The 26,756-nt window shown below is 39.8% G+C and overlaps 2 protein-coding genes and 1 long non-coding RNA gene across 4 annotated transcripts in view; 1 reads left to right on the top strand and 2 right to left on the bottom strand.

Moving 5' to 3' along the window:
- Positions 1-3,697: 3,697 nt before the first annotated feature.
- On the top strand, positions 3,698-9,595 carry npas4a (neuronal PAS domain protein 4a). The gene is made up of 8 exons (XM_079631019.1): positions 3,698-4,153; positions 4,550-4,707; positions 4,867-4,969; positions 5,054-5,360; positions 5,470-5,579; positions 5,805-5,940; positions 6,030-7,795; positions 7,909-9,595. The coding sequence occupies exons 1-8, from the start codon at positions 3,979-3,981 to the stop codon at positions 7,935-7,937; spliced, it is 2,784 nt and encodes a 927-aa protein (XP_079487145.1). The 5' UTR covers positions 3,698-3,978; the 3' UTR covers positions 7,938-9,595.
- On the bottom strand, positions 5,203-13,541 carry LOC307008286. Of its 2 annotated transcripts, none has more exons than XR_013799789.1 (6): positions 13,496-13,541; positions 10,955-11,151; positions 10,647-10,710; positions 5,781-5,900; positions 5,446-5,592; positions 5,203-5,340 (listed from the first exon to the last, which is right to left on the bottom strand). It is a non-coding gene; the product is annotated as an uncharacterized lncRNA (long non-coding RNA). The 2 variants fall into 2 exon arrangements; XR_013799790.1 differs by having other exon boundaries at positions 5,781-5,893.
- A 2,603-nt stretch (positions 13,542-16,144) lies between these two features.
- The window catches only part of mrpl11 (mitochondrial ribosomal protein L11), a 33,578-nt gene continuing 22,966 nt past the window's right edge, over positions 16,145-26,756 (bottom strand). The window contains exons 3-6 of the mRNA XM_079631710.1: positions 24,116-24,211; positions 19,031-19,124; positions 18,407-18,566; positions 16,145-17,082 (exon numbers count right to left, since the gene is read on the bottom strand). Coding sequence (XP_079487836.1) covers positions 16,977-17,082; positions 18,407-18,566; positions 19,031-19,124; positions 24,116-24,211 — 456 coding nt within the window. The 3' untranslated portion in view covers positions 16,145-16,976. The remainder of the gene's footprint in view (positions 17,083-18,406; positions 18,567-19,030; positions 19,125-24,115; positions 24,212-26,756) is intronic.

The raw sequence follows: 26,756 nt of genomic DNA, 5'->3' as shown, positions 1-26,756 counted from the left end.
GTTTGATTGCATTCACAAAACTCTTTGATGGAAAAGCAGGATTCAACTTGAACAGACGACTTTATAATTACCTCAGCTGGGTCCAAACATAATGTATTTTAATGCATGACAAGATGGGTAATATAAATTTGCAATAAATCGCATTCTTTTTTACCCCATTTTTTTTTATCTTTAACGTGCCTGCACACAAGCCTCGAAATGAATTAAAAAGTAACCATTCATATGTTGGGTTGAAAAGACTAGAATACTTCATTGTTATTTTTGTCCACTGTGTAAAATTATAGGAGGCTTCAAGTAGGCAGAGTCAACTCAGTCTTGTACTCTGGGCACAGGCATAATGACTTCTTCCTGTTCCCAGGGATATACTGCTAACAGTGGGATACTGTATCATGCTGGCCATTATCCATTTACTCACATCCGGCAGTCAAACACTGAACATGTACCTTCTGCCTTCAAAGGTTCACAAAACCCAGATTGAAACATAACGAGCACTACAAAAAAATTGAACACTTTGAAAAGGCCTAATATGCGTTTTATCCTCACCTTTAACATAGCTCCTTGATTTTGTGTGAATGATTCTGAATTATGAAGGAAATGCATTATATTGGTATTCTTTTGTGCAATTCGTCTTAGTAAGGGCCGTACTACGGATGTAAATCACCCGTTTTCCTTATAATATGCACTCAGTGGTGCTCTTGGACTGCATTCAGTTGAACATAAATTGGTGATGAAGGCTGAACACTGGTGTTCCATATTGTACTCACTGTCCCTCTTTTGAAGATGCCAAGAGCAGAGACTATTACAAGCGATACCTTGAGAAAGCCACAGAAAGCCTGGCACACTTCAGTGTTTCTGAATCACTCTGTGGGCCGGCTGAACAGAAAAACCTGCCAACTATTTTAAGGGGTGAAACTTGTTAAAGGTTGACCACTGCCAGGGTTTTATCATGGATGGTGCACTGAAGGATGGATCATTAGGGATCGGGTTGATTTATCTTCAGCATTAGCTAATGCATGATTCTACCACTGAATTTGAGAGCATCTTAATTAGCAAGTACAAGATGCATTAGGAACTAAATCAAAACTTAGTCAATAGACTAGGGCCTACCAAACAAGACGTTCATTTTTCATAATGAGATCCTAAAGGCAAATTAAGAGTCCCGTGTATAGCAAATCTCTCTGGATTATTTTGCTTTCCATGTATCCTCCTGCTAATCCCACTATAAACGCATGCTGTAGCTACAGTTTCTGTATTAAATGTGATCCGAGCTTATTGAAAACTTCTATTATGCTGCAAATACATTTTTTAACCAATGTAAACCGGTTAGCTGATCTCCCATCCTGCTCAAGCTGGTCTGTTTAAAATGGAATTTGGGCAGGGAGAATTCAAGCCGAAACCAACAAAAAGAAATCACATTCTCGCATAAATCTTCTTCGACCCTCAAATACTCAAACACGAATATCTAATTTTGACCACGAAACAAATGTATTATTTAAAAAGACTAAATGTGTCGCCGAGGACGGCGAATCGTTTGAGTGCGTTTGTCAGGCACTATATCCAAAGGCTATTTTTAGAAAAAGCGAAACGGTCAGTTTACGCGCGCAACAGGTTTGCGCGTGCCTCTGAGAAGGACTGTTAAAAAGAGTATAATACTTCTAAAATAGCTTTGTATTGATAAATGAATAGATATTCCTGTCCAGATGTATATTTTTTAATGATTGCGATTGGTTATTTATCATGAATGAATGTGAAACGTATGATTTATTGCATCGTTGAACCTCGCCTAGCCACATGGATAACACTGTAACTTTCCTAAAAGCACTGGAGTTTCAGCATGCTGCTAAAAATAGCTCACCTTCAGTGAACAGGCTACCTCGCTTCCTCTTCTGAAAACGAATAGACTCGAATGGCAGAACCGCAGCGAGCGCACGAGACTTTTGTCTATGACACTCGTCTTGTCCACATTACGGATGGAACAAACTGTCCAAAGAGGATGCAAATAGGCGTCAGTCGAGCTTGTGATATAAACGAACCATTGTTTGACAGGTGTTTTAAGTTAATTGGAGACCGCCGAGTGGTGCAATACAGAGTGTGCAACCAATTAAAATGAGCTAGAGAGGTGAAATCATACATGACCACCACTGAGGTGCAGTAGAACTTGAAAGTGAAATTTCAAACGTGGTTTATAATATGATTTGTGATCATAATGGATATTAGATTACATAAAATATGATAGTATAGCCTATAGACGACAACTGTAAAAGCGATTAAGATCTGTTTTATGCAGATTTCTATTTGCTTCCAATTCAATTTTTAATAAAAAAAGCACATGCCTTACCATGTTAACTTAAAATGTTTAAAATAAAGCGAGATATTTAACAAGTAAATTTGATTACAACAATGAGCTAGCCTGTAGGTTTAGACAATTCGAAGCAGACAAATATGGGAATATCAAACCGAACTTGTTTTGTGAGTAGTTTATACATTTAAACAAACTGTAGGCTATAACACTTCCCTTACAGTTCTCATTTTCTGCGAAATAAGAATCACATAATCTATTTAGTCAGTTGATGGATAAACCTGATGTCCGTTTAATTCTTTAAACTTACTGTCTCACTCAGACTGCGCTCGTCGGGAGCATCTCAAGTTCATAATGAAGCTACCAATTTTGTGTCCCCTATTACTGAGTCTGTGTGACTACATATTGCGCTGATAGATTCTGAGTAAGCCATTGGCTCTTCCCCACAATGTCGCCTTACGCACACAAACTCATAAGACATAACTCAATACAGCTGCTGTCCTTGTCCATGATTGCCCAATGTTTCCCTTATAAGGACAGAGAGAAAGCATTTATGTAACAATAAAGCAGATATTTCAGTGTTCTCGTTTACACCGTCTGGTTCATTGGGGCAAATGCGCTGCTGAATTTAAAGCCATCACAGGCACTGCAGTGTCCCGCATGCTGCCAGAGCTACTATAATCTGCCATTTTTTGAATGGAAATCTGTTTAAGGGTTCATTCTGTGGTCACAGAGCTTGTAAAAGGTGGAAAATGATGCAAATAACGCAGTGAGGCATGAGTTAACAGCAAAAATTTCAGGGATTGCACCCGTGCTTCCATGTAAACCCTTTCTGCGTCCATGAACATGCAGTGTAAGACGTTATATAGGAATCAGTTTCTGAATCATATCTGAATTCGGTCAGTTGGAGGCAATCATCAAGAGAATTCGGGCAGAGTCTCGTTCGTATGCAGCTCAGAAACAGCTCCCCCCCCACCCCCCTTTCTCTACACACGTCTTTACACTGGAGTGCGGTGACTCCGTCTACGTTTCACTCTCTGTCCCCGCCCATTGCTCGGTTTTGTCCAAATCGGGCTTTTTGCGTCGCCGGAGCTCCCGATTTCAAGCCAACGTCATCAATGGAGAGAGGGGATGCTGACGTCGGAGCAGAGTCAGAGCGCTAGGGTTGGGAGGGGTGAGATGAGTGAGTTTCAGCATTGCTTACACTGATATGAGACCTATAAATCCCTACCCCCCCCTTTTACTCCATCCCCCCCTCCCCTCGCGCTCTTTTTTTACGTCGGTGTTGGCGCGTTGGGAGCCCCCCTACACCGGTGGAGTCCCAGCCTATATAAGTTACTGGCTTGCAATGTTACTCCACCAGATTTACGGACTCCTGATATCTGGGCGAGATACGGCTTCAGCAGCAGCCGACTGACTCAATCTCCGACCCGGAGGAAAGATCCATCCATCCTCCGGTCCGCAACCTGAGCCAGGCGCTGTGGCGGAACCGCAGGGGGAAACCCGGGAGAGGCAGGTGAAAGGAGAAGAGCAGCCGTACTCTGGACATGTGCTGAGATGACACACCTGTGAACACGCCTGAACTCTTTTGGGAAAGAGCATCACACTTTTCTCAACTTGCACCATAGTCAACACTTTCAGCGAACCTCAGAAACAGTCCTCTTCCGTTAGTAACCACAATGTATCGGTCCACTAAAGGAGCTTCTAAAGCCCGAAGGGACCAAATAAACGCGGAGATTAGGAACCTGAAGGACTTGTTGCCCATCTCCGATGCGGACAAGTCTCGGCTGTCTTATCTTCACATCATGTCGCTGGCTTGCATGTACACGAGAAAGTCTGTCTTCTTCAGCCAAGGTAAATATCGTTTGTTTCGCAAATATAGTCGAATAAAAGACTGCAATGAAATTAGAATAAAAGCATGAAATTAGAAGAATGTTTTTTTAGATTTGAGTTTGTGTTGAGACATTGCTCTTTTATTGATGCAACAGGTGCATCTTACTTTTTTATTTTTTTTATATCTTAACTGCTTATATGTTTTGGTAATATGAATTAAGAAATATCTTTAAAGATACAAAAGAACAACATGTTGTGAAAACAGCGCTTTAGAACGCAATTTCTCTCCATGGTACTGAAACACAAACGCTGTCCGTGGTGCTGAAAACAGTGCTAACTAACTTTTCTTCCGTACAAGACGTTTTATATATGGATGAAGTTGGATAGTTTATTCAGACTTGAAATTACTTCTTTCAGATACAGCTAGCAGTGCTGAAGCAACCACGGGATTCCTCTCATTTCATGAACTGAATGAGTTGGTTCAAGTTATGCCAGGTTTTCTCATGCTATTGACTGGTGAAGGAAAGTTACTGTACCTGTCAGACAGCGTCTCAGAACACCTCGGACACTCAATGGTGAGTAAAGCAGACATAACAGTTATTCTCATTAAATCTTTATTGCCTTTCTCTCCATTTCATCTTATTAATAACATTTCATGTTATTTCAGTCTATTTATAAGCAAAATTAATTAAAGAGGACATTCACCTAAAGTATATTCTCTTTTGAATATTTAGGTAGATTTGGTCGCTCAAGGGGACAGTGTGTACGACATAATAGACACTGCAGACCACTTTATTATGAGGAGTAACCTGGTGGCTCCAACTTCACCTGACACAGGTAAGATCTTTAAAATTTGACACACATATAGATAATGCATGTCATATATGAAATTACTCATTATTTTGTGCCTTTCCCCCTTAGATCGTCTGTTCCGCTGCAGATTCAACACCTCCAAATCAGTGCGTAGGCAGAGTGCAGGCAATAAGCTTGTTTTAATCCGAGCCCACTGCCTGTCAGAAACTCCTGATGAGTCTTCCCCAGGATCTTATTGGACTTCCAACCCAGTGTGGGTATGTTTCTGTGCTCCTCTGGAGCCTCACACGTCCCAAGGGGGAATTACCCCGGAGAGAGAACAATCTTCAGCTCCAACACTAGAGAGCAACTTCTTCCTACCATGTTTCCGTTCTCAGCATGGCCGTGACATGAGACTTCAGGAAGCACAAGACAGGTGAGGTTAAATGACTAGTAATTTTATAAAAAATAAAAAAATGAAAATAATATAATGTGTTTTTAAAAGATACAATTTTCCTTACCATTTATCTTTTTCCAACTTTCAGTGTGAATGTTTATTTGGGACTAAATGTGGAGATTATGCGGTCCCAATCTTGGTACAGCTTCCTGCATCCTCAGGATCTTTCACACGCCTCAGCTCAGCACTGCAGCCTATGTGAGTCTCACTCCTGAATGAATAAACAAAAAAATATTCTCAGTTTCATTTGCACTCTCATACCTCACAGTTCCCTATCAACATTTGACACTCACAGCTAGCAATACAGAGCAATACCCATCTATAGTCAAAAAGCATTTCTGACCACCCACCAAGACATGACATTAAATTTCACAAGGAGTTGAATATGTTTTGACTAACCCATCTTTTCTTTTCACCACACAGTGAAAGAGGGAGGAGAGGGCAGAGCTGAGATGGTGGTTCGTGTAGAGACTGCAGATCACTCATGGGTCTGGATTTATATGGTCCTGCAGCTGGAAACTGGGGAAAACCCCATTGTCAGTAACAATTACATCATCAGGTAAGGCTCAGCCTTCATCTATCAAGTCAAGTATATAACCCAAGTTGAAGTAGGAATATCACTAATATTAATATTTTTCTTTACCACAGTGAGACAGAGGCTTGGTCAATCAGGCAGCAGCTGAGCTCTGAACAGACCCAGCTCTCCTTGGTGCTGAGTTCAAGTACTTCCCAACAAGAAAGCCTAAGCTTACAGAGTCCAGAGACACTCTCAAGCCCTGACCAAGTGTTCACGCCAGGAAGTAGTGGCCTCTCTGGGCAGTCATTTGACTTCAGCACGGCCGCATGCAGTGCAGGATCTACTGAGGAACAAGGTGGCAGCTCCTCAATGGAGCCTGTACAACTGGAGAGTGGCCCACGTTCCAGTCTCTCCTCTATGGAAGAAGAGAGCTTCTTCCAGCATGAGCCAAGTGAACCTGTGGCCAGTCCATCTTCTGCATCATCTCCCATTCCAGTCACGGTTGCAACAGTGTCTGATTTGGACTTCCTCACTCAGAATATTCTGCTGCCACCGGCATTCCAGATAGATCCTCCTCTACCAGCCTTGCCCCTTCCTCTTCCACCTGTACCTACCTCCCAGACCCAACAGACCAAGGAGTTTGTGTGCACACCCCCATACACCCCTCAACTAGGTGGAAGCAATTTTCCCTTCGGGGAGCCTCATTTCAGCTTCGATCCTACCGGTGCCACCTCACCATCTCCTCTTGCTCCAACTGCAACAGTAACAACAACGTCGGCTCCATCTCTTTCTCCATCTGAGCCATCAAACCCACAAGGCAGCACACCACCTCCAACGACAACACTCTCGACTCTTTTGCCACTCACCATAACATCTCCAAACACAGATATCCTCTTCTCAGTGGAGCCTTGCAGTGGGTCGCTCTATGAAAAACTCCCTCCTACTCCTGACAGTCCAGGTGATGGCGACTGCACGGTCATGACTTTACCAGAAGTCCGTGGTCCACTGTATGTTGACGTCCCCCATGGGCCACTCACTTACCCACCAGACGGTCTCCTCACACCTGAAGCCTCACCTGGAAAACAGCCCAGCCTGCCCTTCTTCTCCTCACTGCGTGAGAGAGAAAAAGAGAGAACGGAGATCTCGCTTTTAGCCCAGCACATCAGCACACTAGCAGAGGGCTTCTACTTAGATCCATTCCTGGCCAAGTTGGTTCCTTCCACCATTTCTGAACGCTCTCAGTCTCCATCTCTGAACTCTGCAGGACTCGATACAGTCCCACTGTTGGGTGAATTCTACACACTCAAGTCCTGGAAAGGCCTGGACCTGCCCATCTTCTCTGATGACGAGTCTCTGTTTGAAGAGAGTATATTAGAGACACTTCTCCAGGACCTCACATCCTCCCCTCCCCTCTCACCGACTCACTCTTACTCCTCTCACTCCAGCCCCCCCTCCTCTCCTGAGTGCTGGTGCCCACCCTTGCACTTTGACGGGATCTCTGCTGTGAGTGCCGGTCACTTCTGTAGCGTCCAATCGGCGCACTGTAACAATGAGGCCGGGCGAGGGGCTATGATGTCGCCAGTCAACGCAGACAACATGGCAGATGGGAAGGCGGCAGGCGAAGTTGCGATGGAGACAGAGGTAGCGTCATCGCCTCTGTTCATGGGCATACCGACATCTCCACCACTGCAGCTGACCGCCTCCCCCGCTTCGGTGCCTGTCTCGTCGCCTGTCAGCCCTGCGCCGCCCGGCCTGCCCTGCGCCCAGTCCCTCCTCGAGGAGCTGGCCGCCCTGGAACCCATATTTGGGGCAGGTGCCTCGATCGCCCCTGGCCTGGGGCAACAACCTGAGTTGTATCAACTCCAATGTCATGCACCGCAACAGTGCTTCCGCAAAGGTGAGAGTTGGTCTTTTTGCTGATCACTCTGCTGTGTTGCCACTTTTGCCAAACCGACATTATTATTATTGTTAATAACATTATGTCCCCTGTTCCTTCTTTTTGTCTTACAGATGGGAGTGGAAGTGATCCTCCGTTCTAAAATAAGTCTGTGACTTACTTCATTAAGTATGGCATATTGTCATATTTCATGGAGCTACTTTTGCTGAAAAGTGAATATTAATTAATTGTATAAATATATACATAATGTATATAATGCCAAAAAAGACTTGAACTTCCTGAAATCCAATGAGAGTAAACAGTCATGTTCACAATTGTTCATCTAATTATCCATTCATTTATGTTAATAATAGTGCAACCCTTTGGTAGCAATGCAATACTAGTCTGTAACAAGTCCTAAGAGGACTAAAAAATCAAATTATGTCTTTCTGCTATAATGTAACATGAGCTTATATGAGTGAGAGTTACAGCTCTGACTATGTAAGTGTAAACCAACTTACAGACTTGCATTTGTATTCACTTGTAGTGAAAACTCAGTTGTGAACTTTGAGGACATGAAAAAAAGATTCTTTAACATTCCATTGAGAAACAACAGATAGCTTATATCGCTCAATGCTTGTCATCCAGCATCACACATACACAAAGTCCAATGTGTGGAAAGTATTCACATTATAGATCAATATTTGGTCATTTCAAAACGTGAACAGTTTGTAAAAGTAATAATATCAGCATGTTTACCACAGCTGATTGACTTTACAGTCTAATCTTTCAGCTCAGTAACTAATGATAATAAATGACAGAATTCAGACTACATTGGGCTTCGAGTTTGTGAATGCAATTCTTGGACATATCATTTCACATGTGTTTCAATGTGATGTACAAATGTGAACAAATTCCACTTTGTGTGCAAGACAAGTCAAGTTTTCACATTGTTCTCCTACTGGCCGGTGGACAAAAGCTGCAGCGGAAGCCGCCAGGGAGAAGGAGAAAATATTGTGCATGGCTTTGCATGCACGGACATTACTGGACTTATTTCTAGTTACTACTGAGTGAAGGAGTAACAAATCCATTCGGCCGGCTACTCTGATGGGCATGGCTAGAAGGAATTGCACTGGACTTTTGCAGCATCAATATTTGTAATGCTTGCAATCTGCAGAAGCTCTTGTGTGCCTGGCACATCAAGAGATTGCAGACCTAAGAGAAACAGCACCTTTATTTAGTGAATACCACAGTGACATCGTAACTTTGCTGTCTGCGGTGTGGAGTGGTGACAATGACTGTGTGAATGATTGATTCTTCTTTTTTGAGAGGGGTTATAAAAACGAAGCAATGTTTTGTTTTAAAAAATGAGCAGGAAAATAGGGATGAAGTTCTATTTCTATTCAGTTACTAATCGACACGGGTTGAGAATGGTTCTATTCCCATGGTGTCGACATGCTAACGTAGAGTTGTCTACGGTCAAGTAAAGGATTGATTCCTATGTTCTAGCTATTTACATGCTACGTTTAAAAATAAAAAGTATTTTATTGTATGTATGCTGATTTACTGAGTGCTTGGGGCACGTGCCTCTAGCTAGGCATGATGCGGAACGGTTAAAGATTGTAATCATTTGTACATTTGTACAAACAACAGTCTGTACATATCAGAGACATTTGTATCATATGATATGAAAACATACTTGACATATGCTATTTATGAAGAATGGACATTGTGGATCAGTGTTCTTTTGTGTCGCTGATAAGTGTATTTGGTTGTCAAAACAGAGGCATTTATATTAAAGTGCACTTAAAAGTACTCATGTGTCAGTTTCTAGTTCCTTCTTTCCTTCCCTTTTCCTAACCACTGTCCTTTCCTTGCTCCCATTCCTCCATCCTCCTTGTCCCCGTATCCCTTCTTTTCAGAGCATTCTGCTCACTCTTTCCCTGGAGTGCAGACTGCTCAGCAACACCACTGACGCACGCTCGCGATGAGACGCTATCTGACTCAGACTGACGTACGCACTTGACACAGAGGCGCTCGCACAGACCGTCAGCTTCCCGATTTGACGCACTCACGTACTGAATGCCACACGCACGTAGCCCCCCCCCCTCCTCTCTCTCTCTCTCTCTCTCTTTTTCTCTCAGCCCACACTCAATGTACCTGCTATTTTGACGTCGCATGACAGCGTTATTAGACTCCATATATGGGCTTTCCTGCTCAGGGGCACCAATTTTAGTCCCCTCCTCCCTTTCCTCGCAGCATCCTTCCCAATAAGGAGAGAGAGAGAGATGTGAGAGAGAGGAGAGCTGTGTTGCTATGCTAATGAATTTAACGTACAAGAGCCAGTCAGCCAATTAAAGCAACCGATGTTAAGTCACCAAAAGCTGTGATTCAAAGCCTCCTACCAATTCTAGATCTTTTATGTAAAGCACAATATCCTCTAACTCCTTTCTTTCACTCCCTCTTACCTTCTATTTTTAGGCACAATGCACCTTGGGGAGCTTAGAAATAATCAAGCATCATAAGTATAGTAACCATCTGCCATAAAAGAGTAGAACCAAGCTGTGCGTCAGCATGGGAACATTTTGTTCCAGCCTCTCACCGCTTCTCCATTGCAGCTTATTGAGACGAAACAGTGTCACAGAAACCCAGATTGGCTCTCTTACACCATCTGGTGTCAAATAAAATGCATCTCTGAATCCTAAAAATGTATCATTGAAAACTACAATTTGGATGCATGGATGGATAGAGCTTGACCAACTTAAGCGTGTATGACTGGTACATAGTTTGTTGCTGGTCCAAGATGGTTTACCAGCTTGCACCAGCTGAGAAACAGCAAGGAATTTTATTAATAAAAATTATAATATGTTACCTAGAAAATATTACTTCTTCATTCAGGGTTTTCTTGTTTGGAAGTCCCTGGGTCCATAGCACTCCTGTAGAAAAATATTGGAATAGAAATCGTTCAGGAGTCTGAGTGTGTATACATATATCACACAGACAAAATCAAGTTTTTAGTCTCTGAACATATTGTTATCAGTGCTGTTAAGAGATTAGTAAGGATACATATAAATTATGAAAGATATAAAATATAATATAAAACAAATTAAAACGGATTCCCCCTTGTGGAAACATACAAATACACACACATTAGGAAGTGGAAGCCTTCGGGGCCTATACCGTGTGCTTCTCATTCTCCTTCTCTCGCGTCTCAGCTCCACCCCCATATGATGCGAGGGAAGGAAACACCTGTGTATCCTCGCTCATGACTCCTTAGGAAGATTCCTCGCTCCACATTCCTCGCCTCCTCACGGTGCAAGTAGAGAATTGAGATGTCCTTCAAGATGGCTGAGTTCGATTGGTTTCCGGGTCACTGGCTTAAGGATGTAGGAGTGAGGAAACAAGGAAACATTCATTTGAGTATTGAGAAGCACCCATAAAGCCGGTTAAGGTGGATAAGCCTAGCCAGGTATTTTTCAGTTTTAGTTTGTGCCAACCCTGGGTTTTAGGCACAATGAAAGTGACTTGACTTTTCATCGCCATAATAACTTGTACTCCATGGCAAACCTGTTCCAGGGCAGGTTATGTTCTAGGTAAGAGATCTCAAACTGAAATTAGACCTGGTGTGAGCAAAGAGACAGATTTCTGATGCAATAAGCCACTCCCCCAGTTTCTACTCTAAATTAAAGTTACTACACAAAAAGAGATTTTTAAAGACAAAATTGTCTGTCTTTTAGCGATGATGATGATGGCTATTCATAATAATTATTTTGTGTAATTTGGATATTATTAATGTAATTATTACCCTTAATCCATTACACATGGGTTATCATTTTTAAATTATCAATGTCATGGTACCAACAAAGTCTGATTGGATTGGTTTGGTTTTGTCAACTTGAAACTAATCCTGTAACACTGAGTTCAATCAACTACCTCATGGTACAGACCTTTGGACTTGAAGGGATAGATCACCCAAAAATTAAATTTCTGTAGTTATTTACTCACCTCATGTAGTTCCAAACGTGTATGAGTTTCTTTCTTCTGTTTAACACAATAGAATATATTTTGAAGAATAATGCTAATCAAACCGTTGTTGGGCAGTGGGCACCATTGACTACCATAGTTTTTCCCCCCACCACTGGAAGTCAATGGTGCCTGATTGATTACAACATTCTTCAAAATATCTTCTTTTGTGTTCAACAGAGCAAAGAAACTCATACAGGTTTGAAACAACACGAGGTGAGTAAATGATGACAGCATTTTTTTTAACAGACCAGACAGATACGTTTTCTTTCAAAATTAGACCATTCTAAACGTATTGGCGAGTGACTTCGTTTTACATGTAGGCTATAGCCTATATTTGGATTTGGACTGTGACGTCACATGAAAACATTAATTATTAGAGCACGCCAGTCGCGGGGTGGCATGATTTTCATTTATTAAACAGATATGTAGCATGACACTCCATTTTGTCTCTTTAAAAGCAAAATATTTTTTTGCATACGTTATGCAGAAAGAGACTTTTGAAGTTGGTAGAGGCAGCTGACAAGGGTTAGTTCACATCAAAGTAAAAGACGATCAGTCAGAAGCCAAGATCAGAAGAGAAGCGTCTGAGAAATTTGTCTCAGACTTTAGACAAAAGCATCTAGTTACGCATGGCGTGATTATAAATTATATGCACAAAGGGACACATCTCTGACTGGTTTCTCGGGATTTACAGTTACATGCGGATCGCACTCTCCTCCAGGATGTAGTGGGGAGTTACTCACCAAAGGATGATCACCCGAGTCTGTGAGCAAACGGCAACAGTCTTTAAACATGCAGTGCCATCGTGTGGACATTCAAAGAGCCTTGTGAATTAAATCGCAATTTTAGAAAAAATGTAGCCTTTTCAATAAAATTGGCGTTCAGAAGCATGTAACTAATTATGTATTTATTAATGCACATTAACTAACAGTGAACAATATATGGCTACATATAAAGAATGTATTAATAGTTTATATTAATTTCAACATTTACTAATACGTTAAAATCAAATGCTATAGCTGTAAATATAATTTAACGGACCTGAGCTAACATGAACAAACAACGAACAACTGTATTTTTTATTAACTAACGTATTTTTTATTATTAACTTCATGCTGAGGGCATCATTTTCTGTCCTCTACATATTTCTTTAAAACATTTTTTTTGGAACAAATATTTAAAATGAATTATATTTGGACAGGTTTTTAATTCATCCACCAAATCATTCCAAAGCTTCATTCCTCGCACTGAAATACACATTGATTTAAGAGTGGTTCTAAATTTGGGCAGATATTTATTTTTATTTCCTCTTAGTGTGTAACTATGATGAACATCTCTATCACGAAATACATTTTGGACATTAGGAGGCAAAGAGTTTTGAGATGCCCTGAACATAATTTGAACAGTTTTAAAGTTGATCACGTCCTGCAGGTTAGTGACATCACCACCCCTAAAATGTAGGCTACATAAACCCGCCCCCGGGAACACACAGTCCATGTTGAGAAGAGGAAGAGTTGTTGTATACATTTGTGAGTCAGCTCAAACTTTAGCATCCATCTTTTCACATGCAATAGAAAGTCACTCTGTGTGTATCTCACAACAGTTCCTATACGAGCGATTTATAGATTATCATGACAGAATGTCCTAATTGAAGATAGTTAACTCCACATCAGCAACATAAATTCATCAACTTACCATTCAGAGATGTCCTGTTGCATTCTACGTGTTCCTTCTTCTTGAGTCTCTCGTTTGTCTGCGTCTGCGTGAGGTACTCGCTGCAGCAGCTCATTTGCATTTAAAGGGCCAGGCACAAAACGGTGCGTTTTTGCAAACCCTCAAAAAGGGACAACTTTAACATGCTATATAAAAATATCTGTGGGGTATTTTGTGCTTAAGCATCACACACACACACACACACACACACACACACACACACACACACACACACACTCTCTCTCTCTCTCTCTGGGGACATCAGAGATTTATTTTACATCTTGTGAAAAGGGCATTTTACCACCCCTTTAACATCAATCTGATGTTGGATTCTGACATCAAGCTGATTTTAATTTTCAACCTTGGGTTTGGTCTTCTAAATGCAAATTTTGCCATTGTTTTGAAGCACATGAATCTTATAGATAACAGTAAAGCTAGCTAACATATTCATACTAAAAGCCAACAGACTTCAAATAGGGCACTATTTTTAGGGAACAGCCATTTGGGTGTCCGAAACGTTAATTGAGTGAATTTATTCAATCTCACATTCAATCCCACTTCTGGAACTGTGTTTTTATTATATCAGAGAACATTTTAAAATATGGTCATGAATTTGTCACATTACACTTCCTTTTTTTAAAGGAAAATAAACTAAACAACACATATTTGCACTAGACAAAAGTGAAAATGTGTTAGGTTGTGGTGCTCTCCTCTACACAAATAGCTATCAGAACAGATTCGGATGAGGAAACTTAATCAAATTACTAATTAAAACTATTTAATTAAAGAAGCAGACTAATTTTTGTTGTTGTTGTTGTTGTTGTTGTTGTATTGGAACAAGCCAAATTAATGTATTATGAGTGTAGGCTACATCGAGTGACATATTGACAAAATCTTGGCCTCTCTTTTTTATTTTTATTATTATTTCCCCAAAACAAACAAACAAACAGACAGACAGACAGACAGACAGACAGACAGACAGACAGACAGACAGACAGACAGACAGACAGAGATAGATAGATAGATAGATAGATAGATAGATAGATAGATAGATAGATAGATAGATAGATAGATAGATAGATAGATAGATAGATAGATAGATAGAGCAAGAAATAATGTACTATGCATTCAGAATAATCACAAGATACTTACTGTATGCCTCGGTCTTTGTCAGAAGGATGTTTGTTAATTGAGGTTTCATTTTGGCATTCAGCTATAACCTGACAAGCTTTTTCTATGAAGTCTCCATATCTCTGTCTATACATATCTTCAAATTGCTGCCTATTTGGAAACACTCACCCTCTTCTGTAGGTCTTTGAAGTGGAGCAGACATGATCTTTTAGCCCAAATGGCATATCAGCTGATGTTGAGACAGTTTTTCTGATGTTTGGTATTTCTATGAAAATGGCTGAATTCAGATTCAACAGGCAAATATTTTTCTAGCAGCATGTACTCTCACTTTTGGACTTGCTGTGGCATTCACTTTTGCATGGACACGGCTACTGTTAATACCCACAAGAGTTCCTCAGTTTTTTAGTTTATGCCCCAGGCCATTTTGTATTAATATGGACTAAAAGATAAGGGCAAAAATTGAATTTTTGATTCCTATGTGGGGTTGTTCGGTCTACTTTCTGCAATATTCACGAGGCAGTGTAAGTGTGGGGTTCACTACAGGTGTATAATAATGAAGAAGGGTTGGATTACGTAACAGCAAATCTCATTTGTAAAGGAAAAACGCACTGCGGATCTCATATGACCACAAGACCGTGTCTGAGAAAGACTCTTGCCTCTAAATCCCTTCAGGGCTCTTTTGAGATTCTGCACTTTGACAAGCTTCAACTAATGGATAAGATATTGATTCTGATGCGTTTTGCCCTTTATAAACACCAAATATAATAGCCATCATTCTATATGAATCTCAAAGAGGGGGGCGGGGGCATGATTACCATGATGCCACGTGAAATCAAATCCTCCTCATGTTATTGTCTCTTGTGCGTCCGTTCTTGTGAAATTGCATTCGGCGACATGGAGAACACTCTGTCACTGAAGCCTAGATAGAGTGCAGACACCGCAATCTCGTTCAAATCAAAGAGAGAGCCAAATGGTCTATTGTGATATTCGCAAAGGGGGAAAAAAATCTCTGCCCTTCACTCTTTAGACAAACGTTTTGGAAAACAATCACAAATCCGCTTGACTTTGAGGAAAGTGATTTGACGGTGCTTGTGAAGTCTCTCACTGTTCAATGGGTCAGTGCCAGGCTAGTCCATTATGGACCAAATTACCATCCATTTCACATTTTCCATTTGCCTGCACAGTCTGGCACTTCAAGGTTTCTTTCCCAAGCTCTATCCCAATAGTCAAATTTATTTATATAGGCCTAGTGCTTTTTTTCTTATGATCAATGTAAATAACAGTAGTGCTGCTTAATATTTTTGTGAAATGATTTCTGAAGGAGCATGTGACTCTGAAGACTGGAGTAATGATGCTGAAAATTCAGTTTTGCCATCACAGGAATAAATTACATTTTAATATACATTAAAATAGAAAACATGCATTTAAAATGTTTATGATATTTTACAATATTACTGTCTTTACTGCGTTAAAACAGAAAACATTTTATTTTAATTATTTGTACTAATATTTCACAATATTACTGTTTTTTGATTACATAAATGCAGCCTTGGTGAGCATAAGACAATTCTTTCAAAAACATTAAACATTTTTAATGTTTCAAAATGTTAACAGGTGCTGTATACGTTTTAGGCTTGTATAAGTGTTATTTAAAGATGAAAAAGAATAAAAGAGAATCAATTAATCATAAATTGTTTGCTGCAATTTTGTGAATATTAAGTTTAAAAAAAAGTAACTGTAGTCTGAGTATTTTAAAACGCAATATAATCTAATTACAAGCATTTCATTTTTGGAATCTTATTACATAACCCAGATAAAATATGATCAGCTATGCAAGATAAACATTAAAAACTATAGCAAAGGCATTGAGACAAACTTTTCTACCAGTTTGGGTGCATACAATTGCTTAAAATAAGTATTAAACATGTCCTGCTTTGACATTTGCATATCAACCCAAATTATTTTTGTCGTTTTTTTTGTCACCGTGTTGCCAAAGGGCAATCTACTTCAGCACAGGTTATAAAAAACCCTGAATTATTACCAAGAGATGGCTAAAAGAGATGAATGCGAGAGAAAGAGTAGGAGAAAGTGGCTCAGAGGCCTAAAAAAAGGTTGTAGGAGGCAGAGAAAAGAAAAGAGCTAGTGGGGGAGGCAGAGAAAAGACAGAAGACCGGATAGTCAACAACGAGAGATACGAAAAAAAGAAAAAAAAACACTTCAATATATTTGGATGCAAAACAGCAGCATTTTATTAGAAAAACACATCCGGAATAGTGGGACGAATCCGTGTGAATGGGGGTTTTGTAATGATAACTAGCACACAAGCAGCTCTTCATTTCTTCTTTACTACCGCAGCCTCAGCAGCGGCTGCCTCCGCTTCTGCCTTCAGTCTCTCCTCACGCTCTCGGAGGAACTCCCCGTACTCCAGCGGTGACAGGCTGACAGAGGGATGACAGAGAAGACGGAGATTAGAGGCATATCAACAGATACATTACATTACAATTCTAGCGATCGATTGAAATGCAAGGCGAGCTTTGCTCTTCCTTCAAGTATAATGATGGGTCTGAGCATTTGCACCTAGGCGACATGGCTCATTTATTAAAGAGCTTTGGTTTAAGAAAAACACCAGGCTCTGCTAACAGAACAGGCTGTCAAAATGTTGCCAGATGTCAATGACATTTGACGTCGCAGAGACTCAGGATAGAAAAAGCTCTGGAAGGTGTCAAGCAAACACTTCTCAAATGAATAGTGTCAATAATTAAGCTAGCAGCATCCCTTACAATTTCTCAGTGTTATTAAAGCATTAATTATGCATAACATGAATTTTATGATTCATTTTTAAAAGCCTGCAAATCAAGCTCAATTCTCAACCGTGAGAAATGGCATAAATGAGCACAAGAACTGAAGTCATTGGCGAGAGTGTGAAGTAAGACTTGATTTATTCAGTCATTATTTATTCACATCTCTTATTAAGGTCTTTACTAGGTGGTGGGATGTCTGAAATATTTATACAAGGAAAAGATGGATGTTTAAACCTCACAGTAGAGACCAGACATGAAGAAAACATTGCTTTGTATATAAATTATGCCTAAATATAAATTCTTCATAAAACGTAAAATTTTTATTCGATTTTTTTAAGAGATACACTACCATTCAATAGTCTGGGATTTTGATGAGATTTGCAGAAAGCCTCTTATGCTTAACAAGGCTGCAATTATTTAATCAAAATACAAAAAAGACAGTAATATTGTACAATATTATTAACATTTTAAATACATGTTTTGTATTTTAATGTTTTAAAACGTAATTTATTCCTGTGATCAAAGCTGAATTTTCAGCATCATTCACTCCAGTCTTCAGTGTCACGTGATCCTTTAGAAATCGGATTTGCTGCTCAAGAAACATTTCTCATTGTCATCAATGTTAAAAGCAGTTGTGCTGATTAATATTCTTGAGGAAACCATAATAATAAAACAATTTGAAAGTCTGTCACTTTTGATCAATTTAATGCATATGAATAAAAGTATTAATTAAAGAAACTAACATTACTGTCCCCAAACATTTGAATAGTAGAATATACAGTATTTGTTTTAATGTCTTAAGTCATTACATAACGTCCACTTCTGCTATTCTCTAGCGTTGAAGACATTACTATTGTTATAAAATGTGGAAAATGGCAAGAATTACTTCGTGTTTTCAAACATTTCACTGGTATTGTATGTTGTGAATAATGTGGTAGAATGAAGTTTGAAGGACTCTCACTCATTGACGATTTTGATGCCGAGGGATCTGGCGGAACCGATGATGCTCTTGACAACGTTCTGCATGGAGATGTCCTGCAGCTTAAAAACGTCATCCTGCGATTTGACCTGTGCAATCTCATATACAGCCCTCACAGTCACCATACCAGCGATCTCATGCCCTGATAGATACGGGAAAGAGAAGGGACAAGGTGATGAAACACAGCAGCACAGAAAGAGAAACCAGCAGGAGGTGTGCTTGGTCATGATTGAGCAAATCGGAAGTGGAGATGGAGTGAAGGCGAGAGGTAACAGAAAGAGGGGGAGGGAAAGAGCGGATGCATAAGAAAGAATAATTGAGGCGGAGTGGAATGTATGAAAATAAAGCAGATCCATAATTCTCCTTTTTTAAAATGCCACCTTCACCACAGAGTTCCCCTTAGTAATTGCACGGCTCCCTGCCAGTGCTGCTCATCATCAATATATCATCAGTCAAAAAATTCAATCTGAACCAAAACACCCCGCAGGGGGGAGACTGTCCATTACTGAAACATAAGGCAGTGGCAAGATATACAAATAGACTGCTGAGAGATGGAAGGAAGGATGTATGGCCACAGCTGCCCTGCTCGTAATAGGGTTCGCTTACCAGTCTTTCCGGCTCCTTTTTCAATGCCGGCGGCCTGCTTCAAGAAGTAAGATACAGTGGGCTGCCCAATTTTTAGGTCATACGTCCTGTCCGACTGAGGAAAGAAAAGAGGGGTAAGCTCAGAAATGTAAAAAAATAAAAGAAAAGTATACGTATATTCAGATATCATTCTTCAATGTTGATTTGATAAAGTTTAAATAACAGTTTTGCTGCTAAATATTTTTGTGGAAATCACAATAGAATAGAAAGTTAAAAAGAACAGCAGTTATTTGAAATAGAAATCTTTTCTAATATGAATATCTTTACTGTCACTATTTGATCAGTTTAATCTGTTTTTGCAAAAAAATAAAAAATAAAAATTAATGACCCCAAAATATTGAGGGGATGTGTATCTTTGCTAATTAAGTTTGTCTAAACCTTTGTGACCGAAATTTCTCGTTCAATTCCAAACCAGTCAGTCCTATTGAGTTGTGCATGCTGCAGATTATTTGCTTTGAATTTCCATTAAACTTAGTTTAAATTCCCTACCTTCACTCGTGTCACTTAAATGACTTTTCCCCTTAAGAATACAAAATGAATTATCAAAATGTCAGTACAATTTTAAATCAGACTTTTAAACAGACTTTATATGTTAAAAATGTACATGCATATATGGAAGGAGATACAATAAAATTCACAGAGCAGGAATAAAATAAGACAGTGCATAAAAATAAAATAAAATACTGTAAATAAGGACCAATATGATAATGAATAAATTATCTGATGTGTGCAAATTATATAAATAAGGCAAATCAATCAATGTAATTGCCTGATAATCTGCTGGTTTCTATACAACTAAAATGCATGGTGATCCCTGGCTGTCAAGTTCAGTGGCAAGTTTGTTTAGTACATGTTTGTTACATCTATAAAGAACCACTAAAAGTCATTAAGTGCTGTTTCCCCCCATTGATGTCACTAAGTGAACCAGGACTGCAACTGCTGATCCCTCAAAAACAAAAAAAATTATAAAAAGGGGGGAAACAACTGTGCTCTGTGCATACATTTAAAAAGAAAAATAATCCTTGATTTCCATCAAAAGACGAAAATGTGAATTAAACCCATGTTGTTTGAATATAATCTAAAATGTCAGTCTCTTAAAATCACATAAAAACCACATAAGAATGATATGAATAAAATGAAAGCTTACAGTATTTGAGAACACCCTTATCTATACTGCAGTTATTCTGAAACATTATGGATTGTGTGTGGAGTTTGTTTTTGACGATTATCTGTTGAGAGACTGGGAACGAAATGTTATGTTCGGTTTTGGGTTTGTGGGCGTCAAGCTATCGTCTCAGTCTCTCAGTCTCATCGCACATAGCGGGTGGTATCACAAACACTATTCTCTTCGAGTGTGAGAAGAGCTAAAATCCTATAGCATCCAATAGCGTCTCTGGAGCCTGACAGAATCTCATTGTCATCCATAGACTCTGACAGCCTCTCATAAACTCAAAGTCGAGTCGAGTGAAGCCAGGCGCATGCATCCACACCCTCCATTCCCCGGGCACACACCCTCGACTGTCAGGCCTGCCGAAACCAAAGCTTTAAGGCAGGGATTAGTCTGCATAGAGAGGCTCAAAAACAATGAGTGTGCAGCAGACAGCTTAATGGGACAACTGGGACTTCACAGGCAGTCTGACTTGGGGAGACAGCCTGGCTAAAATGCATTGCAGCCATCCGGCTCAAGCCTAAAGCAAGCATTGTGCTGCAAACTCAACCAGAACTTCCCCCACACCCCCTGCAGCTAAAGATCACGTAGCTCAGGCTAATCTTCAATCCCTGTCGAATGCTCATCAGTATAGTGAGAGGACGCTAGCTTTAGGGCCTAATCTGCCTGTAGGACTCGAAGAATGAATCATAAAAAGACATTTTCCCTTTGTTTGGCAATGGAGTTAAAGGGATGTCTTAAAGGGATAGTTCACCCATATAAACATTCTGTCATCCTTTACTCAACCTCATGTCTTTAGAAACCAGAATCTGACTTTTGCGGAATACCAAAGATGATATTTGTAGTAGAAATGTCCAAACTACTCTTTTCTATACAATGAAAGCTGTTGGCTTGCATTATAGCACATGAGTCATATTGACTCATCTTCATTTTTTTCCTTCCTTTTTGGAGCTTGACAGACCTTGTTCATTATTTATTTACACTGTGTGAAAAAAACCCGCCACCCGAAAGGAGAGAAGTGGCGAAGGGTAAGGTAAGAAAGTATGAAAAAAAAAAAAATGTGGACGAACTTATCAAAATGCCTTAAAAGAAGAAAGAGTCAAACACGTTTGGAACCACATGAAGGTAAGTAAATAATGACAATTTTAATTTTGGGGGGACCTGTTGCTTACAAGCATTGTTGGGATTTTTAATTAAAAAAAACTATTAAAATGCATTTTCATTAACTGAATTAAAGCAGAACTAAAATAAAATGTGAATATTAGATGAAAAACTTACAGTAAATAAAATTGGGAAATTTTGCCATAGTAACTTACAAAAAAAGGGTACTAAAATTAAAAAAGAAACACCTAAACCTGAAATTAAAATGAAGGTTAGATAGAAATATAAAAATGAAAATATGAAAAAGGTCATTCAAAATATTAATAAATTCTATAATAGAATATAAATAATACTAAAAAGAAGGTAAACTTTATGCATTTTGGCCATTCATTTACTCTACAACGGTGTTTTGGGGGCCTGAAAATGCTAATTATTGAAAACTGGTTTTAGTGCAAGTTTTTGAAAACAATGCCATTATTGTCTCAGTGTTAGCTACAAAAATGTGAATTTGTGAAAATGGTGATGTCATGTGCACGTGTTTAGTCATAGGCGCATAGTTTTTTTTACAAAGTGACAATCGCCAACTACCGGCCTGGCATGAATAATACAGTGTTTTTAATTTTAGATGTCAAGGAGACTGGGGACGGGGTCTTATGACTTGGGCCAGTAAGCAACCACCTAGAAACCACCATGAACACCCAAGTGTCACACCTGGCTCAGAGATGCGACATTAGGGGAGATGACAGAAAAATTACCAAAATAATTTATTACATCAAAAATTACCAAAAATAACAATCAAAATATCAGTAACCAATAATGTTAGTCAGTCATGACTGCAAGTGAATGAGTGAATAACTGTGAGTGCTGTCAGAACGAATATATGGATGCGAAACAAAACCAATATTCTCACAACTGGAGCGCAGGTCTGGTAAACTGCCAAAGCAGCAGCTTATAGAAGCGGCCCAGACTAACAACTGCACGTTGTTTAAATAAGGTGCCATTATGAGTTTCAGGTGTGCTCAAGTCATGCCACAGTCACCAATCAGACCTACAAAACTCAAGAAAAACTAACAAACCAGAACCGCAACAACCGGGTCATAACACGAGCAACCACCTAGCAATGTGCTAAAACTGCTGAGAACACCTTAGCAACCACACACCACACCCAATAGCTTTATAAGTACTAATAAAACGGCCAATATCCTAGTAATATGCATGCTAATAAGGAACTACTTAATAGTAAGAATTGGACCCTAAACAAAAAGTGTTACCTTATTTATTTTTATTGCAAAAAAGATGAGAAACGATCATGTCAGCAAGTCAAATCACAGTGAGCTGTTGCATGTGAATTCAAAGAACGAATGATGAATGGAACCAGCACTGAGGTGCACATTTTCCTCTCTCTGAAAATGTCTTGCAGCTGGCCCTGGAACGAGAGCTGATGTACCTGCAGAGGAGCGCCAACAACAAAGCCTGACAATTCCCACCCTCGGGCAAGCACAACTGACAGGACAACACAAAGGGATGAGCTAGATGAAGGTGACATTGTTGCCGAAGATGTCTAGTTCTACTTTATGCAACAGAAGCCTCTAGATTCAAACTGTGGCAGAACTGGACCACGGACACTCACTTAATCATCTCAGAAGAAAACATTACGTGTTTGGATTGTGCCTGAGACAGCGCAGTAGACATGAGCCAGAGACATTAAAACACCCTAGACTGGGTTGGGTGGCATAATGTGGTCATATAATTTCCTCCCAATGTCTGCACCCCCGTCTGGACTGCCACAGCATCTCCCATTTCGCTTAGACACAGAGGGCTATCGAAACTGGGACTTCCAATTGAAAAACACACAAGAGCTTTTCAACAGTCCTTTAATGTAAAAGAGATAGAAACCTGTAATGAGAACTCATTTCACGCAGCCGAGCCACTTTAAAAGTTGTGATCAATGACCCCTCCTTAATAAAAAGCCATTTCTCACAACCTTTATAATGGGCCTTTGCTCAAATGCCCCTGCGCTCAGTCGCCGACTCGGCAAGCATTACTAACAGCCTTCAATCCATCTTTATTTAAGAGACTGAGAATATGAGGAGAAAGTGCTAGACCTCTCATTTTGTTACAGAGGGCGGGTGAAAAATGGGAGAGAATAGATTAGAAGAGACAGAACGATTGTACGAGAGAAACAAAGACTAAAATGTGTCAGGAAAAAAAAAGAAGCTGCTAATGCACACAAGTGAGGGATCCATCAGACGGCCCTATTTCTCCAAGAAACTTTGAGCTGGAGTACATTCACGGTCTTTGACTTCAATGATGGAAGGTGTGTCCTTGACAAAACATCATAATAAACGTGCTGAAGCTCCCTGAGAAGGTGAGTGGGGAGATAAACCTAGGCTAGACGAACATTGCATACGCCGCATCAGTGACTATTCCTCGTTTACGAGTCACGCTCAGATTGGGAAAGCTCTGTTCATCTGTTTAATCCACTTCGCTCAATACCTTCATTTGATCATAATGTCAGTAGAAGGCCTAATCCGCGCTTTGGCATTCGAGAAGCGTCTAATGCTGTTTGCTAATGCGCCTGAGATGCGAATGTAAACGAGCACCCCCGGGGACTCATAAACTGAGAAAACAAGCGGCAAAACAAACGAGAGCAAGATTGATCGAAAGCAATAAGGTGTATTATGAGGCCCCCAAGACTTCACATCTGTGACTGATTGGTAAAGTGGTGATGACATTGAGAAAACGACAACAGTATTCCTAATTAGTGGTTACATTACCTTCACATTGATCTTGATGGGAAGAGGGATGCCTTCTTTGAGGTCTTTGGTTTTCTCATTGAAGTCTTTGCAGAAAGACCCTATGGGAATCCCTTTCTGGAAAAGAAGGCATAGGAAAAACATTCAGAAAGGTTTAGACCCTCACGCATTTTAGCCTGTTATTCATCGTGGCAGTCTTTTGATGAATACCAATATCCATTTAGAGTGGCTGCATGGTGTCAATCATTCGATAACTCATTGGTGCACTGTGAATGCCTCGGCATGCTTGGATGCCTGCGTGAGTGAGTGAGAAAGCGAACGAGAGAGGCTGGTGGAAGCCTATTTACCCAAGGGTGTGAGTATATGTGTGTGTGTGTGTGTGTGTGTGTGTGTGTGTGTGTGTGTGTGTGTGTGTGTGTGTGTGTGTGTGTGTGTGTGTGTGTAATGTCAGAGTATGGCAGTCATCATGCCTCTGAGACTCCAGATAAATTAGATTCTCTTTCCTGGCCCTTGCCAGGCAGAAAGCTAAATGTATAGCTGACATTAAGTCAACACTGGCTGCCATTTCTCCTGAGCGGCTTCACCAGAGCATGAGTGTTTTCTGTGGGTTGACTGCAGAGGCGGCTGCTAATCTGTAATCTTATTACAGTTGTGAAAGTTTTCCTTGCACTTGAACTTTTCAAAGGATCCACATTGACTGGCACACTTGTTTCATCTTGAGGTAGATACAGATCTTTATTTAACAGTCGGACTCTGATCTATAGGAAAGGGCTGCTATTGCAGTTATCAGTCTGGTTACAACTAGACACAAAACCCACGGATCAACCTCAGTTCAAGAAACAGTAATATAGGCTAGTGAAACATTACAATTTTAAATAACTCCTTTTGTTTTAATATATTTTCAAATGTAATTTATTCCTGTGATCAAAGCTGAATTTTCAGCATCATTACTCCAGTCTACAGTGTCACATGATCCTTTAGAAATCATTCTAATGTTCTGATTTGCTGCTCAAGAAACATTTTGTTATTATTATCACTGTTGGATAATAATTTTGTGGTGACAAATTTTTGTGGTGATAGCTTTTTTTTTTTTTTTTTTTTTTTAGGATTCTTCGATGAATTGAAAGTGAATAGAAATATTTTTTAACTTTATAAATGCCTTTACTGTCACTTGATCTGTTTAATGCATGTTTGCTAAATAAAAACAAATAAAAAATATCTTACTGACCTCAAACTTTTAAAAAGTGCTGGATTTCACCTTTTTTTTTTTTTTTTTTTTACAGTCTACTGGGGTATCAACCAGGGCAATGTGGCATTCAGAATTAAAATTAATTAAAATTCAAATAAAATCTGGAATTTTTAACTAAGAAAAGCTTGTATAAATAGATAAAGTGAAATGGAATTCTGAATTTTGCACAACCATGCCAATTATTTCAGATAAACAAAACTGCCTCAAACAGCATGTTAAAATATAATTATTTGAGTTTGGTGACATTAAATGTCAGTCAGACCTTTCCTTCTTGGCCAAAATGAGCTGCAAAACAAACAGACTTTTTGCCAAAGTCGAAGTTACCTCCCATGTGATATACAGGCCAAGATAAACAGGACTTTTTGGCATAAAGTATATTTGCAAAGAACTTCCTTAATGCCATTGGTGTTTGATCCTAACTTATAAATACTGATGCAATCTTTTCAGATTAGTTAAAGCAAACACTGCCGTGCGAGAACAGCAAACATTTCCCCACCAATTCCAGAGGTATTACTGTTCAGCAATTTCAATTTTAACACGAATGAAATGAAAAACAAAAGCCCTGGATGGCAGGCAGCCTATCTCCCTCCTGACTTGCTTATTAATAGTAATCCCATGTCAACCCCACTAGCATCTCCTCAAGCCCTCCCAACTTCAGCGAGAACAACACATCTAAGTAAACAAGAAAGGCGGTGGGTGACTCCTAATTAAATATGGATTAATATTAAACCGAGGTTGTTAGGAGAGCCTCAAAAACCCTTCGGCGAACAAACTGAGATTCCACACCGCTTCCACTCCGGTTTTTGCACCCGCTGCTTTATAACTCCCTTTAAAGTCTTTGTTTTTGGTCTGAAAAGGAACTCAAACAAGCAAACACATGCAGAGGATAGCAGACAGATCTGAGAGAAAGAGGTAGTCCGACGATGGGGGGAAGCAGACAGGCAACAAGGATGAAATGTGATGGAAGTGTACTGACAGTGTACTGAGCAGACACACAAGACATTCAAACTGTGCCAAACAAAGACGGTACAATGGAAGAAACCGTAGCAATTGCGTTTTACGTAGCGTTTTTAATATCATAAGTGAGGCCATTATAAAAATGGAAATTTGTTGTTGGTTGAAATAAGGACAAGGCTCGAAGATGAAGATTGCTCTGGCAATCTTTACGGAATAAAGCTTCGGATGACCAAGATGCTTCGGGTTTAATGGCAGATACATTCACTTTCAAGTGCTGGCCAAATTGCCAGTCTAGCTCTCTAAAACCCAAGATCTAATCATCCAGAAGTGAAGCGGCCCAATTAAACCTCCTCTTTTTTCAATAGTGTCTGATAATAGCACGAGTGCGAAGAACAAAATGGCTGCAGTACATCACCTTGATGGAGGCGTGCTACCAACCTTGGACACTGCACTATA

The sequence above is a fragment of the Phoxinus phoxinus genome (genome assembly GCF_949152265.1).
Source record: "Phoxinus phoxinus genome assembly, chromosome: 12".
Classification (NCBI taxonomy): Eukaryota; Metazoa; Chordata; class Actinopteri; order Cypriniformes; family Leuciscidae; genus Phoxinus; species Phoxinus phoxinus.
This window is presented reverse-complemented; position numbering and strand designations above follow the sequence as displayed.

Excerpts from the sequence above, each read along its gene's own strand:
- npas4a (XM_079631019.1), top strand. The coding sequence starts at position 3,979 with ATGTATCGGTCCACTAAAGGAGCTTCTAAAGCCCGAAGGGACCAAATA. Across the intron at positions 4,154-4,549 it reads GTCTGTCTTCTTCAGCCAAG|ATACAGCTAGCAGTGCTGAA; the intron begins GTAAATATCGTT and ends TACTTCTTTCAG. Across the intron at positions 7,796-7,908 it reads GCAACAGTGCTTCCGCAAAG|ATGGGAGTGGAAGTGATCCT; the intron begins GTGAGAGTTGGT and ends TTTGTCTTACAG.